This window comes from Lipophrys pholis (assembly GCF_963383615.2).
Source record: "Lipophrys pholis genome assembly, chromosome: 8".
NCBI classification, from domain to species: domain Eukaryota; kingdom Metazoa; phylum Chordata; class Actinopteri; order Blenniiformes; family Blenniidae; genus Lipophrys; species Lipophrys pholis.
In genome coordinates, this window is record NC_137630.1 from 24,411,100 (window position 1) to 24,428,252 (window position 17,153).

Sequence of the window (17,153 nt, forward strand, 5' to 3'; positions counted from 1 at the left end):
ATCAATGGCTTTTTTTTTTGTGTGTGTGTGTGTTTGTATGTTTACGTTATATTGGTAAGATGATCATTGTGAGTTACCTGTGGCTTGAAGGAGAGGTCTCTTACAAAAAGTGACTTTATTTGTCATTATAAGTGCTTGCTAAACGTAATGATATATGTAACATTTGTTGTTGACAAGACAACACACAAAAAATAACTGAAGTGGACGTACAGATTGAGGAAGCATCCGTTTTGTCATGTTAAAGGGGTTTATCTATTCTATTGAACTTTGCTAACAACAACAATTACGTCCAATCACAAAATCTGTAAGTAACGCTCTTTGACATGCACATATACGAACACGCACACAACAATTCAACGATGGTCAACTAGCAGATTAGATAAGAAAAGCTTCCAAACTTATATAAGATGTGTTAAGAAGAAAAACACATCTTGCTTATAGAACTATATTGTCAGATAATGATAACGGATACTGACAAAGCTGTTGTGAAGAGTAGCATCAGCTTGTCATGGAAACCTGTGGCTCAATCCAAAATACAGTAGCTAACAGGTGGAAGAGGCTGATGTTAAATTACACTTGCTGCACGTAAGCGTCGCTCTTTGGAAGCGGCTTTACGAGTGGGCTTTTCAATTGATCAATCACTTTTCTAATTGTGACATTTTAGCTACTCTAGTGAGTTTTAGTCTAACAAAACAGAACTTAAATGACTCCCTTTAACTTATTCTATAGTCTATGATCTCACCTGAATCCTTACTGCATGCTCATGAGAAAAGGTTTCCAAGAAGACAGGATTAGTTTACCAAATGTCTGGATTTTACAGACTTGCCGCCTCACCCGAATTCAAGGTAAAAACACTAAAATGACAAAACCTAACACCAAAAACAGCCATGGTTCATCTGCAGTCTGCACAGCTGATGCCCGTTTACCTCCTCTACAGGTGAGTCAGAGTAAGGGCGATTCACCTACACGCCACTTGCTCAACTGGTTTTCCTCCCAGCAACAGTTTGAGCTCACACACAGAGAACCAAGCTGAAAGGCCCGCAGGATCAGATTTCAGGATCAGTTGTAGCACCTGGTGTACATGTGACCATGCATACTGCATGAGATGGCCGCGCAGGTGATTTCAACACATTCACATCCCTGCTTTTGACAGACCGCAACAGAAGTGGGTATGGGAGGCTTCGGCTGGTTCGAAACGAGCATAAACATGTTCCAAAGTTTCCTTCTTTCCTCGCCATGACAGTTTCAGGGCATTAAAATCTAACAATTGAAAATGGGATGCAATTGTGTGTCCTACTTTTTTTTTTTTGCAAGTACAATCTGAAATGTGTAGGACAGCCCAACGTATGTAACATAGAGCTTTTAGCAATTCAGTCTTCTGTCTCTTCCTTGAGGCCACGTTGTTTTCAGTGAGACTAGATTGGCCCAGCAGAGGTCCTCCAGGAGTTTCTCTCCCCTGCCTGCCACACCAACCTTACCTGCTCCCAGTTCACAAGACTCTCCGGCAGCCTCCAGCCATGTGTCGGGGAGTAGTTAGTTGTTCTTTCCTATTTTCTTCTTTTTAGATCCTGATCCACATATTTTGTCTCTTGTCATTGCCACAATGTAAAGCCCCGTCTCCACTTATCCCTCTTGGATTGTGTTTGCCGGCATAATATTTCTTACTACAGCCACCAACAGTCAAATTTCCATTTTTGGTGCCTCTTGCTGTTTTCTCTTAACTATGACAAAAGAAATAATAATCCTGAAAGTTTACGGTGCACACAGCCTGAAAATGTTGAACCAACAAAATGAATTCATCATTATTCCAGGACTCAATAAAATGACACAAACATTCCCAGAAATATGTCTTGCTAGTTTAGTTCCAGACATTTAAGTCGGTGATGAAGTGAACTTTGGCACTTTGCCAGTGAGACATGGAAAAAAAGCAAGAAAGGGCTTTCAAAACAGGCTGAACTCCCGGTTGGTCGTTGACATTTCTACGACAAACCTGTGAAAGGAACAAGTGGATTAATGCTCGTCGAGGTCTGAAGGTAAAACCATGAAATGTCAAATCTGGAAATGTTCCTCACCTGGTCATCTCACTGTTCTTTCGAGGAAAGCGTTGGACTTGGGTCCACGGTTCAGGATTCCTGGACACCGACCAACCGTACCGCTGGCCGTCCGTCAGAGGAATCACATACAGCTGGTTGGGAGCTGGGGAAGAAATTATTATTTTTTTTTTTTTTCATCACTCTTCTTGTTATCTACTGTTTCTTTTGTCTACTCACATCTGGGTGTTTGGATCCGTTTCACCATCTCTTTGTATTTCTTGTGACTCCCGTGGTGGATGTTGGTGCTGGAGGGGAGCGGCTGGGTGGGAACTTCTGAAAAGTCAGGAGATCCCAGCTGCTCTTGACCCAATGGAGGCTGGTCGTATTGGCTGTTATTGGCTCCATCTGTCAGATGACATGAATATTTGAATTTTCTTCTTCTCATGTAAAAGTCCCAGGTTCAATTCCAAATTTGGGGAGTTTGCATGTACATCTGCTTGTTTTATTGGTACTCTGGTTTCCTCCCACAGTCCAAACACTGAAACCTCAATCAGAATAGTCTTCATGGTCATTGACGCTACGTGTGTCTTAATGTTTTTAAGCCTATAAACAAGTGCACATCTAAAATAAAGGCACGTGTCTGAGGACTATAGAGTGGCTGCCATGAGCCAAAGTTCCACTTACCCTGACCTTGAAGCTCTCTCCGGGGATTCACAATCATCTTGTCCCCTATTGGGTTTTGAGCTCCCAGATGCGTTAAACCGAAGAAGGCCATACTGTAGCACAGTTTTCAACTTGGAAAAAAAGAAAGAAGCTTCGCGTCCCTATAGTAATAATCTTTGCGCCTGTTACAAGAATGCAGGTTTGGTTTACACGTAACCGTGGCAACAGGCTCCGCCCACCAACGACGGAGTGAAACGATACAAAACCCGGACATTATCTCTTTTATGTTTTTTAACTCATTGAAAACAAACGACGTATCAATTTAACTTACACATTTGTTCACTTATTATTTATTCCCCGTGAGGTTCTTAAAGTGACCTAGAAACTAGATAAATGCATTTTAATGACGCAAAGTGAAAACACAACTAAATCAGATGATGCTCTGTTTTTGAGTAAACGTCATTTTGTGTCCTAATTTCCTCATTTGTAGGTTTATTAGTTTTGATTATCTGTTGAAAGTGTTCTTACATATTAAAAAACATTGTGTTAGTATGTTTTTATGTGACTTCAGGTTTGTCTCTGTGATCACTGCTTTTGTTGTTTTTTGTTTTTTTTCTGCTGTCACTTTACTTTTCTAGTAGGCTCTAGTTTACAGTAAAACGTCCTGCATGATGCCTGACAGAATCACACCTCCCTGTGACATGTCACCTGACACTAGAAGGACACCAAGAATTCATGTACTGATGAATTCCTAAGATCCCAGAGCACTGACTGCAAAAAAGTAAACTTTTGTGACAACATCATTATGAAATCGTGATAAATTATGACATTTATGTTAATTAATGCAATTGTTGGTCTTTGTCATTTGATTTGTTTTCTGAAGTTGGGAGCAGACATTATTTTTGGAGCAAACAAGCCAAAAAGTTGGGAGATTCTCTGTAAAATAAAAAAACAAACAAACAACTACTTCTGCACACACAGATTGCGTAGTTCATGTTTCTGTGTGGGTGTCTTTCTGTGTGAAGTTTGAATGCTCTTTGTCTGTGCTTGTTTTGTTTTTTTGTGGGTACTACAAAAAGCATGCCTTTGGTTTAACTGGTCTTGCTATAGGTTGCTATATGAGTCTGTCTTTCTTTGTTTGCCCTGTGATGGCCTGATAACCTGTCTAAGTGCACCCGGCCTTCGCCAATAGCTACCTTTTGAGTATTCCAGAAACAAGTTGCTGCTTTAATCTGTTCACATGCTACTCCTGAATGAATTATGGCTTCTCTTTAATTGCATCGGTCAAAGGGAAAATGCAGCAAAAAGGTGGAAAGAACACATCTTTCCAAACATGTCAGCTCATCTTGTGACATTTTCCTCATTGTAGCAACAGGAAGTCGTGAAATCTTCCCTTCCTCATTCTTGTCACTCTATCTTTCAATCTGATGTTGACCTTTTTAACTCTTTAAAAACGAGAGCCTCTACTTGGGGGCCAGTTAGAACACTGCCCCACACAGAGCACAAAACAATGCATAAATCAGGTTAAAAGAAACATAGTGTCTTATTGTGATGTTAAGCAACAAATTAAAAAGGAAAACTTCGGCTCCAACTACATGGACACCATTATACATGCGCTAAACACAACTCCAACATACTCTTAAAAAAGTCGAATCTTTCATGTAAACGTAATGTGAACTGACCTGTAAATCCCCCGCAGTAGGTCAAAGTGAGACTTTCATGCATTTCTAATGTAATCGAAACTATATCTATACAACAGGCACATGATTATGTGCACTGCAAATTGGTTATAAAGGCCTGTAATCGATCCTCTGGTCCATACTAACTAAAACCATTCAATTATAAATTATAAAGCCATTCCTTGCTCTGTGCAAAAATCCATTTCCAATCCCAAAGGGTATTTACTGAGGTTTCGGTCATTTAATTACAAAATTCTCTCTGCCTCTGTTCATCCTTTCCGTCTCTCGAACAAAGGCCGTTTTGTGATCATTTTGAAGATAATCTCTTGATCTGATTGATTCGCTTCAGCTGAACTTTTTGACATTTTGTTCGGAGACAGTGTTATAAAACTGCGTGTTCCTTCAATTCACAATTATGTTGCAAAGGAAAGCCACTTGAATAAATGAGAGCATCTTCACCTTCTTTAAAACGTACATATGTGTAAGAACATGTCTCATAGAAGTTTGTACACAAGTACTTCAGTGATTCACTTAAATTTTTTTGTAGTTCCCAATTTCAGTTTCAAGTTTGAGTCATATGACTGCATAAGTTGTTTTGATACATTTAGTGAACTTGTAGGCCGCTACTAAATGGCCGTTGTTCAGTTGTCAGATTCCTATAAGACATGCTGCCAGTACTATTTGTCAGTACATTGTTTTCTAGCATTTTGGCATAAATATGAGATGACTGGCTTTTATGGTGTAATTTCATTTCACCACAAAACAAAAGCAAAAAAACTAAACACATCTAATCCAAACAAATGCAGGAGCCTGGTTTGTCTATGAAGACAGTATTTGTATCTGCTTGTGATGTTTTTAGACCAGATGTGAAGATTAAAATCGGTCAATTTGTTGCCTTCTGACTAAAAATGACTGCCAGTATCAGTTGGCTGTAACATCCTAACCACTTCACACATAGCAACATGTAACATTCCCAGCCTTATGCCATCGGCTGGGATAAAAGGAGCCAAATTTAGGTATTTCTACATTTCTAACGTCATTTAAAACTGAACAAATACAGCATTTGAATTTAAATAGCCTGCTCTAATGATCATTTAATATTTCCAAGTAAATGCAATTATTGGGCTGTAGTTGAAAAGAGTTTAGAGAAGCAAACATGTGTTTGGATACTTGCAGGTTGGAGTCTCACTGATGATACGTAAACACTGTGAGTGACATGGTCCTCTGCCTCCACTGCAGCAGCCCACCTGTGATGATTTCATTAAAATGCATGTTCTCTCTGTGCGTTTCTCCAGAACTTTAAGACAGAGTAAAAACCAAGATCTTAAAAATGTGGTCTCTCAAAACCGGTCTTGGTATCAAGAGTACAGTGCAGGTCATCACGAATATTTTGGAAAATTTACAGACAATTTGAACTCACAGCATGTCAACGATTTCCTTAGAAATGGAGGCCGTGATTATATCGGTCAAAATGCTTGAAACCTTTTGAAAAACATGCTATTAGTGAAGGAATTAAGATACAAAACCATCTACTTTTTCATTGTACTGTTGTTCTTGAGATACAGCAGTTATTTGCACAGTAGTACACTGTAATGTCCTCTGAAGTTATAAAAACACAGGGCTCGTGTCTGTGTGCGCGCGCGCGTGCCTGTATTCAGCCCCGCCCTCTCACACCGCTGACGTCACTGGAACCGACGGTGATGGGATCCGGCGCGAGCGCTGGTGAGTTTCTCCAAACCAATAAAATCTCAGAATTCTGCCTTGTCACTACAACAGGGAAGTAGGCAGGACGCTCAAATGTTGCCGTGAGTTTACGTCGAAGGCTGCTCTCTGTCTTCCCCCCTCTGCTCGCCGTTTCGCCTCCTGGCTCGCGCCTCCTTAACCGACCCGTGAGTAACGGCCCCTTTCGCTCCATTCGTGCAACTTTTTGCCCCGGGTTTCTCTCCCCGCCAGCCCCGCTTTGGAGGCTCCGCGGTGCTTTGCTAGCTCCCAGCGGGGAGTTCGGGCTCGTTTGGTTTTCCTCGCGGTGGAGGTCCCGGGAGCCCCGAGGGGCTGGGCGGCCGATGACAGGGCGAGGATAAACGGTTTACTGGTCGGTTTAATAGCGGTGTAATCTGGTTGCTTTCCACGCTGGATGTTTGCGGAAGCAATCTGTCGGGTTATCTTTAAATGTTGGCCCCGGCGCATCCAGCCTCATCGCGGTGTCGAGCGGCGAAGGTTGAGCCCTCTAAATACGGGATTTGGTGGAGGATTTGACTAATATCATTATAGTTTGTTATGTGTGCGACAGGCTATTTCTGTAGTGGCCATCTGACAGATGCACACGTGTTTCCGTTGTTTTCCTCTCGACTGTGACGTTTTTCAGTCCACCAAATACTGCATCAAACTCTGATAATGTTTACGTTACACTTAATATTTCAGCTGCTAATATGTGAAGTTCGACACTGCTCGGTCTGTGACGGCTGAATTTCCTAAGACCCATACATGCATAAATAGCTAGATTTATAATAAGTTAATTTAATGAAATTACAGGTTTTGCCCCCTTTGTGCATCAATACAAAGTAGAGAGATTACACATAATGTATATACTCAAATTCAATACTGCATCTTAGTCAATTTATCTTGAGATATTTTCATCATATGATATTGCTGCAGATAGTTCAGCTGCACAACAATAATTCCTTTTTTTTTTTTTTTTTTTCATTTAATTCCAGATGTACTCCAGTTAAATTGGGCTCTTTTGAGGTTATTTGATCTTTCTCACGTCAAAGTTTTCTGACTAAACTTGTCTGATCTTTGTCATTAACAAGAAATGTCCGTTGCAGAAACTGCTGCTTGCTGATATTTTGTATTTTTCCACATTTACACCATACATGTGGTTTTCTACTAAAATCCAGAAAGCGCGGTTCTGTGAATTATAATAACCTAAGACATTTTTGATCATGTCTACATGTTTGGTTGCATTCATAATATTGTGGTTGAATAGTAATATGTGTCCCTGTTTTATGCTATTGTGCTCACTCGTTTTGAACTTTCCAGTTTTGTTTATACCTAGGTCTTCTCAAATTGGATAACTTTTTTTTTTTTTGCATCTCTCGTAAAAGATTACCAAATTTTACCAAATCATATTTGTCACTGACTCGGATTCCAAACAGTTCAGATTTCTATATACTCTTTTCTTCCAAAATTCAATAAAACAAAAGAATACATTTGAATAGGAAGGTAAAATTTAGAGATCCGATTTTCTTTATTTACATTTGTTAACACACCCATATTTGCTTCCGCGTAAGTTCTGAATAAAATCGTTTCTCTTCAGTAGTTATCTAACTCTGAGTCATTTAGAAAATATGTATTATTATGGCCTATATAATGATTCCCTGTACGTGCTCATTTTGCATCTCTGCAGCTTGTGACCATTTTCATGAGGTGAAGTATTTCGACATAATCAAAGTTTAATCCTGTTGGTACATGCAGAAATGTTTCTGTCAGCTGATAATAATGGCCTGCCGATAAAACTGCCTTACTGGCATTTACACATTTATAGCACTGTGGTTGTCCTGAAGTTTCACAGAGAAGTGCAGTGGATTTGTCAATATTGATGTAACCTGTAGAAAATGAAGAAATCTGTGATGAAATTAGTAAACAGACAAGATGTTCCTGATGGTCTGAGCGAGTTCTTGCTCTCAAAGATGCTGTTCATTGTAGAAGAGGAGCTCATTGAGAGCTGTCAGGTGCATCTGCCTTGTCCAGCATTAAAGTTAATGTCTGAAATAGTTCATTTTAAATGTATTCTCAGAATTGTGGCACATTTATTATCCAGCCATTGCAGGAGGACTTCAACAATAACAGTTGCTGGTTGTGTGTGGGACTGGAACTTAACATAAAAGTTTTCCCTCAATCATTCAGTGCAAAAACTTCACAATTTTTTTATGCAGTGATAGGTCAGCTATTTTCACGTTTTGTTGATGAATGTTCAAATGTTGCGCTCAGGGTGAAGAAAAAATGTCTGATTTTAAAACGCACAGTACGTCAGAGGTTTAAACTCTTAATTCATTACACCTGTGTTGTCAAACAAATAGGCCGTGAGCTAAAACCAGCCAGTCAGGCTCTGATGTGGCCTGCAGGATGACCTCGCAAAGAGTTTGAATTACAATTAAAACATGGACTTTAACAGTAACTCACAGGGGATCCTGAGGGATCAGTGATGCAGCAGTGAGTGTTGCCTCTCTTATTCATAGCAAGGTAGCATTAGTAACAATGTACTGCCCATATTGGATTGGATCAATCATCAAATGAAAAACAAAATTGAGTATATCTTGGAGAATTCAAAAACAATATAGGAGCTGGAAGACATGTTTTTTTATTTTGACATTTTACTGTACGGTAACAGTATAATGTTGAAATATCACATAATTTTCAATAAGTTCTTCAGAATTTTTATTTCATTAAATCTAGATGTTTTCATAATTTGCTTCTTTGCGCTGAAACAAAAAGAAACATTTGAAGTGGTCATTGTTTTATTAAAAATCCAATTATGTTCTCATTTCACGGGTCTGGCCGACTCCTGATCAGATTATTCTCTACGGTGGCTCCTTAACTAAAATGAGTTTGACACTCCTGCACTACTCTCACCCTGAAAGAGGCTTCTGATCATCGGGTATGAATTTATCCTGCAGAGCGACAAGGAGCACAAACAAACTCCCAGAGTCATAACGACCCCTCGTCAGGAAACACAAGGAGTCCCGCAGCAGACGGTATGACCCTGACGGAGTCCCCGTATCAACGTGACCACAACAGACTGGAAGACATAGCAGCATTTGAGAGAGCCCGAGTTCACAAAACAAGTGTGACACGTTTTCCAAGCTACTTTATTATCTTGGAAAACTGGGGCTGTTGTCAAAGCTTCCAATACTCTGTAAAGGATTGTTTTCCTGAAGCATCCCGAGTCTGTTGTGTGGCGTTCTTCTTTAGGTATTAGTTACTTGTTGTCTTGACTGGTTTTAGAGACTTGATGTCGTGAAGTGTTAGCAGCAGCATCAGTACATTTCTTCTGGGTAGTACACGGTCTGTGATGGTCGAAAGCAGATCCTGTTTAATTTCTTCTTCTTTTTTTTTTTTTGGTCTAACTACAAATTCTGTTTTCAGACAAAATGAGCGGCATCCCTCTGTCTCGCTCCGAAGTGTTCGGGGAGCTTCGGAAGGAGCTGCACGAAAAGGAAGAGTTCGGAAAGTCCGATGTTCACATCTTCATCATCATGGGAGCATCGGTAAGAGTATGATTGGGGGGAGAAAAGGAAGTCATGATGACTAAAGAAACTAATGTGCTGAAATAAATTTAAAGAAAAAGTGTTTATCATTAATTACATTGCAACACGCTTATAAAAAACCACCATCTTTGGCATTCATTTCAACGAATACATTTAAAAGTCTTTTAAACTATTTAAGAACTATGAAATGTTGAAACTGATTACTGGTCAGATTTCAAAAGCCTTCTGTTGAGAAAGTGAAAACTTTGAGCTTCCTCTTTGGGACAATGATATACAGTAGTTGGAACATTTCCTCATTCTTCTCAGATGTGGAGTTCAGGAAGGAAACGTTCCTTCTTCCTTTTAATACACAATGCTTTTATTCAGCTCCCTCTCTCTTTTAGTGTCTTTCCTGCCTCGGTTTCCTCTTTCATTTGTTTGTTTTTTGTATCATAAGATCCTTTTGTAAGGTGAAACTTTAACCCGACACTCGAACGTAGTGAGATGTCTCTCTAAAGACAATATTTCTGAACGTCACTGGATTTTGGGTCGTACTCTTGGATGCCCGTCCAGCCTGTAGTTGGCGATTGACTGCGTCCCTCTGTCTGCTGCTCGGTTTGCTCTTTGTGAAAAAGAGCGGCGCTGTGGCGGATTTTTGCCGAGTCACTGTCTGTCAGCGCTTTTCTTTCAGCGTGATATGCAGGCAGATCAAGTGAAGGGATCGGCTGTGCTTTCATGCCTCAGTCCGTGTACGCGTGTCGCAGCGGCAGATGAATGTACTGCAAACTACTTCTCTTTTCGTTATGGAGCTTTTTTTTATCTTCACCACATTCACCCACAACACACCTTCAAACATTTACTTACCACCGCTAATTCAATACTGACTGTGGTTCAGCTTCACAACGATATGAGAAGTATGTGAGTGATTAGTTTCTTCTCAGCTGAAGCTATTTCAGACACGCAGCCTTAAAGAAAGCAGCGGGGCGACAAGCTGAGGCAGTCCCAGCTGAGTGCTTTAAAAGAAAACGAGGAGCAGTTGTGATCATCATTGAGTTCTGCCAACAGTATTCTGTTACTGGAAGATTTAATCAGGTTGCTGGTAATATAATAAACAGAAAATACTATTTACAGTATGCACAGGGCTTACAGTCGGAATATAATCACGTTAAAAGGGCATGCCTGACATCTTTGAGCAATGTTCGGTTTCACAGTGAACACTTAAATACACAGGCTTTGTCAGTAATGACCGTTTGCCTGTGTAATAAAGGAGCTCAGCTTGTGAACAGCAGGTTCTTCGGGATGATTGCCTCAGTCTTTTGTCTCTTGGTAGTTGGCACCTACCTCCAGTGGGATTACTGAGGTTTTGCACTCTTATCTCGGCTAATGCAGCCTGCGTACCTCTTCCAACATGACGTGGCCCGACTACCGCTTTGTCAAAGGTTAAACAAACGGCAGCCCACACTCCCACGGCACCGACAATTACTGTGTATAACCCGTGTTTTGTCTGATTGTGTGTTTGCACCTTCAGGGGGATCTGGCAAAGAAAAAAATCTACCCTACGCTGTGGTGAGTTAAAAGCCTTCAGCATCCGTCGGGTAGCAGAGGCTGTAGAAAGATGCTTGTTCAGTCGGGACTGGACCCTCAGAGTTGCGTGTCATGAACCACGTGTTCCTCTGCTGTCCTCCAGGTGGTTGTTCAGGGACGGCCTTCTCCCCGAGCAGACGCATTTCGTGGGCTTCGCTCGCTCTGACCTGACAGTCGACGCCATCCGGGCTGCTTGCCTTCCATACCTGAAGGTACGACCGGCTGTTTGCGCTTTGAGATCCCATGCAGCATTATTGTTACTGTACTTGACTGTATAATGGTAAAAGATACAATAAACAAACCAAATTCCAATTTCTGCCTTCAATGAAAACCATCTAAAATTACTTCCACACATTACGCTGGAGCTCTTTATGGTTAATCTGAAGGTAACAATCTGTGTTATTGGACTCAAGTCTTTAAGGAAATAACATCATTTTAATCACCCTCAAACATGTGCACATGCCTTTCCAGGCCATTTAGGGTTAAAACTATTAGCAGTGTTTATGTTTGTCCTTCTCTGGCTAAATCAACTGTGATATTGTTATTTGCCATGTTTACTTTAACTGCATGCCATTAGTTATGGCGTCGTGTAAAATTGCATATTGGTTGTGCGGTTATATTTTATTAGGCAGAAAAACTATGAGCCACTTTGTATTAGACCACTACATGATGCATTTCTGTGTGTAACAGTAACTGTAGCACATTGTTTTACTGTACCCGTTCATATAACTGATGGGTGTTTATACATGTATAACCTTTGTCCCCATCTGGTCCAGGTGACGGATAAAGAAGCAGAGAGGCTGTCGGCTTTCTTTGGCAGGAACACCTACATCAGTGGAAAATATGCAGACGAGGCTTCCTTCTCTAAGCTCGACTCACACATTAGATCGCTCCCCGGAGGTCCCGAGGCAAACCGTCTCTTCTACCTGGCCCTGCCGCCCACCGTCTACCACGACGTTTCCAAGAACATCAGGCACCACTGCATGAGCACCAAGTCAGTCTGCATGCCTCACCCACCTATTGCTGTGTCATGCTGCTTGTTTTGTTTGTCCCTGAGTTTCCTGTTTCTCCTGAAAGACTCTAAACGTAGATCGGAATCTTTGCAGGCAGCAGCATGTCTCCACCGATGTCTCGGGTGTATCATTGCCTCTTATGATTTGAATTATGTTAAAGTTCTTCCAAGGTTTATCTGGGATCATAAATAGATTATTTCAATCGAATAATAGTTTGTACAAAGTGTGTAAAACGGCTTGCTGAAAAAGACCTACTGAGCATCCAAAACTGCTTCATTTTCTTATTAGCTTTTACATTATTTTAGTTTAATTTTTTTTTTCCAATTTTAGACTCTGTCAAACAAAATAAGGCGTTTCAAAAAAAATTTACTCTCGAGACTAGAATAAAATTTTTGTTGTCCAAATAATCACAGGTTGAAATTGGAGGTTATCAAACTTTTCACAGTAAACACTACTTGAGAAAATTCCTGAGTTCTCACAGCACTACTACTATGACCAACACTATGTGATTGAGGTTCGAACATTTGGACAGTTCACAAAGGAGACGTGTTTTCTCCCAACATGAGGATTGTTTATAGACGCTTTCCCCCCCAGTTACAGCCACACTGTAGAAACCAGTAACTTAAAACTCATTTATATACTGTATACTCTACATTTGCATTTAAAGTAATTTTATATCTTAATTTTTTTTCTGCACATTATTGGACATGCTTAAATAATTTCATCAATAAAAAAAAAAACTACGTTTCCTCCACATACCACTAGAGGGAGTACTACAGCTTGAGTATCAATACCTTGAATGAAGAGGCCACAAGCTTTATTTTTGAGCCACAAAGGTGGGAAAATCCTGCAAATGTGTTGCAATTCAAGTACAACCTGAACTGAGACCAGTGAGGGGTAAGGAACCGTGTGTCAACTGGAGATGTTCATTTCTTGTATGTGTTTGTATTTGTGTTATTTAGAGGATGGAACAGGGTGATTGTGGAGAAGCCGTTTGGACACGACCTGCAGAGCTCCGAGGAACTCTCTGCTCACCTCTCCTCCCTCTTCACTGAAGACCAGATCTATCGCATAGATCACTATCTGGGCAAAGAAATGGTGCAGAACCTCATGGTGCTCAGGTAGGAAGACTTTTTACCTGATTTTATATGTGTTTTTTTTTTTTCTTTTTAAAATGTAACCAATCGTTCATGTTTTTACTGAATACTTTGAAAACCGCATTTAGGTTTGCAGCATGAGAGACAATGGACAGTTAACTGAACGTCTATGGCTTAACAATATGAGTAAAGGCGCATAACACGCCGCACATATCTTTTTCTCTTAATCACAATGCGTTAATATCCCAGAGAGAAGTTGTTTTAATGCCGTTAGGTTTTATTTATTTTTATAAACTTGCCCTCAAACAAATATTCTGCTTCTGTTTGTTGTCATGAGCAGCTGTCCTGTTGTGCTGCGGCTCAGAGCAACCATGTGATTTTTCACTCAACGCAGGTTTGGGAACCGGATCTTTGGGCCAATCTGGAACAGGGACAACGTGGCCTGCGTTGTTCTAACTTTTAAAGAACCGTTTGGCACTCAGGGACGAGGAGGGTACTTTGATGATTTTGGCATCATCCGGTGAGGACAAAAAACACATTCTTTTGTATTTCAATAGTGACTTTAACTGCTTTTCGTCATCACTTTGAAGTGAGTACAGAACAATAACACATGCTTCACATTTCCTAGTGGGAGACTCCTAGATCGATGAAGATGTAATAATATCGGATGTCAAAATGTAGTCCCGAGTCTGCTCATATCACTGCCTTCAAACCAACTCTGAACTCTGAACTGTTTCCATTCTGCTCATCAGGATAAATTTCATGCTTTTCAACTCTACTTCAGTGCCAGCACTCGATCAGCCATAATTCTGATGAGCACAGTTTCCATTCTGTCTTTTGTGTGACCGCCTGCTCCCTTTTGTCTCGACCAGAGATGTCATGCAGAACCACTTGCTCCAGATGCTCTGCCTGGTTGCCATGGAGAAACCAGCCTCCACCAGCTCTGACGATGTCAGAGATGAGAAGGTACAGAAACACAAAACGCACACCCAAACACTTGTAACACAACAGTTAGCGAGATCTTCAGTGTGGTCGTGGTTAATATGCAGATAACACGAGCAGTGTTTTCTCTTTGCGCTCCCTCCTGTAGGTGAAGGTGCTGAAGTGTATCGCTCCCGTGTCCATGTCCGACGTGGTGCTGGGTCAGTACGCGGGGGATCCAGAGGGAGAGGGCGATGCCAAGCTGGGTTATCTCGATGATCCCACAGTTCCTAAAGGATCGACTCAGGCCACCTACGCCACAGCTGTGCTCTACGTGCGCAATGAACGCTGGGATGGTAGAGATGCACGTTTCCTTTTTGAAAACCCATCATTCACTTCTTCTCGCACCCTTTCATCAAGCCCTTCAAAATGTTTGCCTGCAGGTGTTCCTTTCATCCTGCGCTGCGGGAAAGCTCTGAATGAGAGAAAAGCCGAGGTGCGGCTGCAGTTCACCGACGTCCCCGGAGACATCTTTGGGAATCAGTGTCGCAGGAACGAACTGGTGGTGCGAGTGCAGCCCAACGAGGCCGTCTACGCCAAGATGATGAGCAAGAAACCCGGCGTTTACTTCAGCCCAGAAGAAACCGAGCTGGACCTCACCTACAAGAGCAGATACAAGGCAGGTGCAGGACAATTCATCTCTGGGGGGAAAACTGAAGAAATGCTACAGTATAAAAAGATGAAACTGCTGGCTTGAGTCTCAGTGTTGACATGTGACGGCTGTTTGTCCCTGAACGACGTCCTTAACACCCCCAACGGCTTTGGCTGCATCAGGGAGGATACACCAACATGAAAACCTGCCAAATCAAACGCGTGGATCACACGATCTGCTGTGCTGACGCTAGAAGTGAACTCTTCTTGTTTAGTCTTAAAATATTTTAGTATGCTTAGATGATATTGTTCCACAATGACATTTAGTATATTACATTTGTTTTGATCTGATAAGCAGTCCAACACTAAATTTCTTAAACGCGTCAGCATATGAGATAAACATAAACCTGAAATCCCCATCAGAGCACCTTGTGACTGCTAATGCTTATTATAATTACTTTAAACAAGACTCGGGAGCAATATAATCTGTTGCTTAAGTCGTAGATTAATCCTCTTGTCACCAACCTTCTACGTAATCTAATTTAGGGTGGCAAGATTATTTTCTTGTTGCGAATGTGTCAATTCACAACTGTGCAGCAACACATCTTATCATTTCTGTGTCGACTCTTTTTCCTGCCCTTCTTTCCTAATTAAAAACTCATCCTGTTTTCAGGATGTGAAGCTGCCCGACGCTTACGAGCGTCTAATCCTGGACGTCTTCTGTGGAAGTCAGATGCACTTTGTACGCAGGTCAGTCCTTGCTTTCCAGCACTTTAGTGTCTATGTTTTTGAACTCTACCTGATGATCCTTGACGTGCAGCCTGAGCGCCACTAGATGGCGTCATTGTGCAAGAGCTGCAAAAACTCAGTTCTTTTAATGGTTTACCTCCATTTATTTCCACCTGTTGGTTTGTCACTGTTTGCAGTGATGAATTAAGGGAAGCATGGAGGATCTTCACCCCTCTTCTTCACCACATAGACAACAAGAAGCCGCGACCCATTCTTTACAAATATGGAAGGTAGGGGATTATACCCTTCAGCCTGTCTTCAATAGGAGAAACGATTTACCGCCGGGCCCTGATGGTGTATCTTTCTCTTCTCAGCCGCGGCCCTGCAGAAGCAGACGACCTCTGCAAGAGGGTTGGATTCCGTTACGAAGGCACCTACAAATGGGTGAACCCACATAGACTTTAAGGTGTGACGGGTTGAGGCGGGGGGTTGGTAGCGGTAGGGTGGTAGAAAGGGTGCTGCAGAGCAAGCGAGCCGTCATGTTCCAATACTTTAGAGGGAGGAGAGGTGTTTCCACTGTGTGGATTCATCCGGCAGTACAGAGGAGCGATCTAGGAAAGAACAGAGTAATCTCAGGTATAGCAGTTATTCCCTGGAGCCTGTTCATCATTCCAATGAGATATGGGAATTAACTGTCAAAATGTGGTAGTTATACATTTTTCATACATTAACAGCAGCTTTTTTTGAATATTATTTGGAGATAGGGACCAAAGCTATTAATTAAATAATGAACAAAATGTGAACACAATATAATTGCTTGATAAACAGGCTCCATGTCTCCTCCATTAATATTTTATAAACTGAATAACTGAGAAACATATACAAAGCCCTTCAGCCGAGTCACGATCACAAAGTGTAGCCCAGAGATGGTGAACTTGTTTATAGCAGAGAAAAGAACTCAGACACTGTCACTCCAACAACCATTGTGATTGTAATACCATAATGTTCTGACTGCATTCATTACTCTCACTTTCTAAACGTGTGTGGGTTTTAAATTATTTTTTTTTTATTTGCCTCGTATGCCTGGGATCATGATCGTCACAGATGTTAGTCTGTGTAGTTTGCAGCCACTTTCTCCTCAAAGCATTCATACTGCGATAGTCTTAATGTCCGTCCGGACAAGCAAAACAAACTCTTCTGTAGCCTCCCTCCAAGCTTCGCTTCCCTTTTTGTTTACATTATTATTTTCTTCCAGATGTATTTAAGTGGCTGACTGCATGTTTCAGACAGCAGAGGTGTCAACACTGAATGTCTGTATTGTAAGCTGCTGATTAATGCACACTCATGTAAAGCTAAAGCTACATTTTCACTACTTGTAATAAACTAGTTTTGCTTCAAGTGTTTGGCTGTGGTTTGAAGGCACCGATGAAGACTCTTAAATTGGTGATGTGAAAAATACTTCAGTGATGTCTTTCGACGGGGGGAAAAAGTACCGACAAAACAAAAACCATTCAGATCCAACAACACGTTCATCGGC

General features: G+C 41.2%; 2 protein-coding genes across 6 annotated transcripts; one reads left to right on the forward strand and one right to left on the reverse strand.

Annotated features, from left to right (window-relative positions):
• Window positions 1-1,309: 1,309 nt before the first annotated feature.
• spmip11 (sperm microtubule inner protein 11) lies at window positions 1,310-2,922 on the reverse strand. The gene is made up of 4 exons (XM_080469504.1): window positions 2,718-2,922; window positions 2,271-2,438; window positions 2,073-2,196; window positions 1,310-1,990 (listed from the first exon to the last, which is right to left on the reverse strand). The coding sequence occupies exons 1-4, from the start codon at window positions 2,806-2,808 to the stop codon at window positions 1,942-1,944; spliced, it is 432 nt and encodes a 143-aa protein (XP_080325630.1). The 5' UTR covers window positions 2,809-2,922; the 3' UTR covers window positions 1,310-1,941.
• A 3,131-nt stretch (window positions 2,923-6,053) lies between these two features.
• On the forward strand, window positions 6,054-17,067 carry g6pd (glucose-6-phosphate dehydrogenase). Of its 5 annotated transcripts, none has more exons than XM_080469505.1 (13): window positions 6,054-6,097; window positions 9,521-9,642; window positions 11,150-11,187; window positions 11,309-11,417; window positions 11,982-12,199; window positions 13,181-13,339; window positions 13,710-13,835; window positions 14,188-14,281; window positions 14,406-14,592; window positions 14,680-14,915; window positions 15,561-15,637; window positions 15,814-15,906; window positions 15,991-17,067. In XM_080469505.1, exons 1-13 carry the CDS (start codon window positions 6,076-6,078, stop codon window positions 16,079-16,081), a joined length of 1,572 nt encoding a protein of 523 aa, XP_080325631.1. In that variant the 5' UTR covers window positions 6,054-6,075; the 3' UTR covers window positions 16,082-17,067. The 5 variants fall into 5 exon arrangements, with proteins under 5 accessions (XP_080325631.1, XP_080325632.1, XP_080325633.1 ...); XM_080469506.1 differs by having other exon boundaries at window positions 6,088-6,264; XM_080469507.1 differs by lacking the exon at window positions 6,054-6,097 and adding an exon at window positions 6,151-6,180.
• Window positions 17,068-17,153: the final 86 nt, after the last annotated feature.

Coding starts and splice junctions, on each gene's coding strand:
- g6pd (XM_080469505.1), top strand. CDS start 6,076: ATGGGATCCGGCGCGAGCGCTG. Junction 11,418..11,981: donor CTTGCCTTCCATACCTGAAG/GTACGACCGGCT, acceptor CATCTGGTCCAG/GTGACGGATAAAGAAGCAGA. Junction 12,200..13,180: donor CACCACTGCATGAGCACCAA/GTCAGTCTGCAT, acceptor TGTGTTATTTAG/AGGATGGAACAGGGTGATTG.
- spmip11 (XM_080469504.1), bottom strand. CDS start 2,808: ATGGCCTTCTTCGGTTTAACGCATCTGGGAGCTCAAAACCCAATAGGG. Junction 2,439..2,717: donor GAGAGAGCTTCAAGGTCAGG/GTAAGTGGAACT, acceptor GTCATCTGACAG/ATGGAGCCAATAACAGCCAA. Junction 2,197..2,270: donor ACGGATCCAAACACCCAGAT/GTGAGTAGACAA, acceptor TTTCTTCCCCAG/CTCCCAACCAGCTGTATGTG.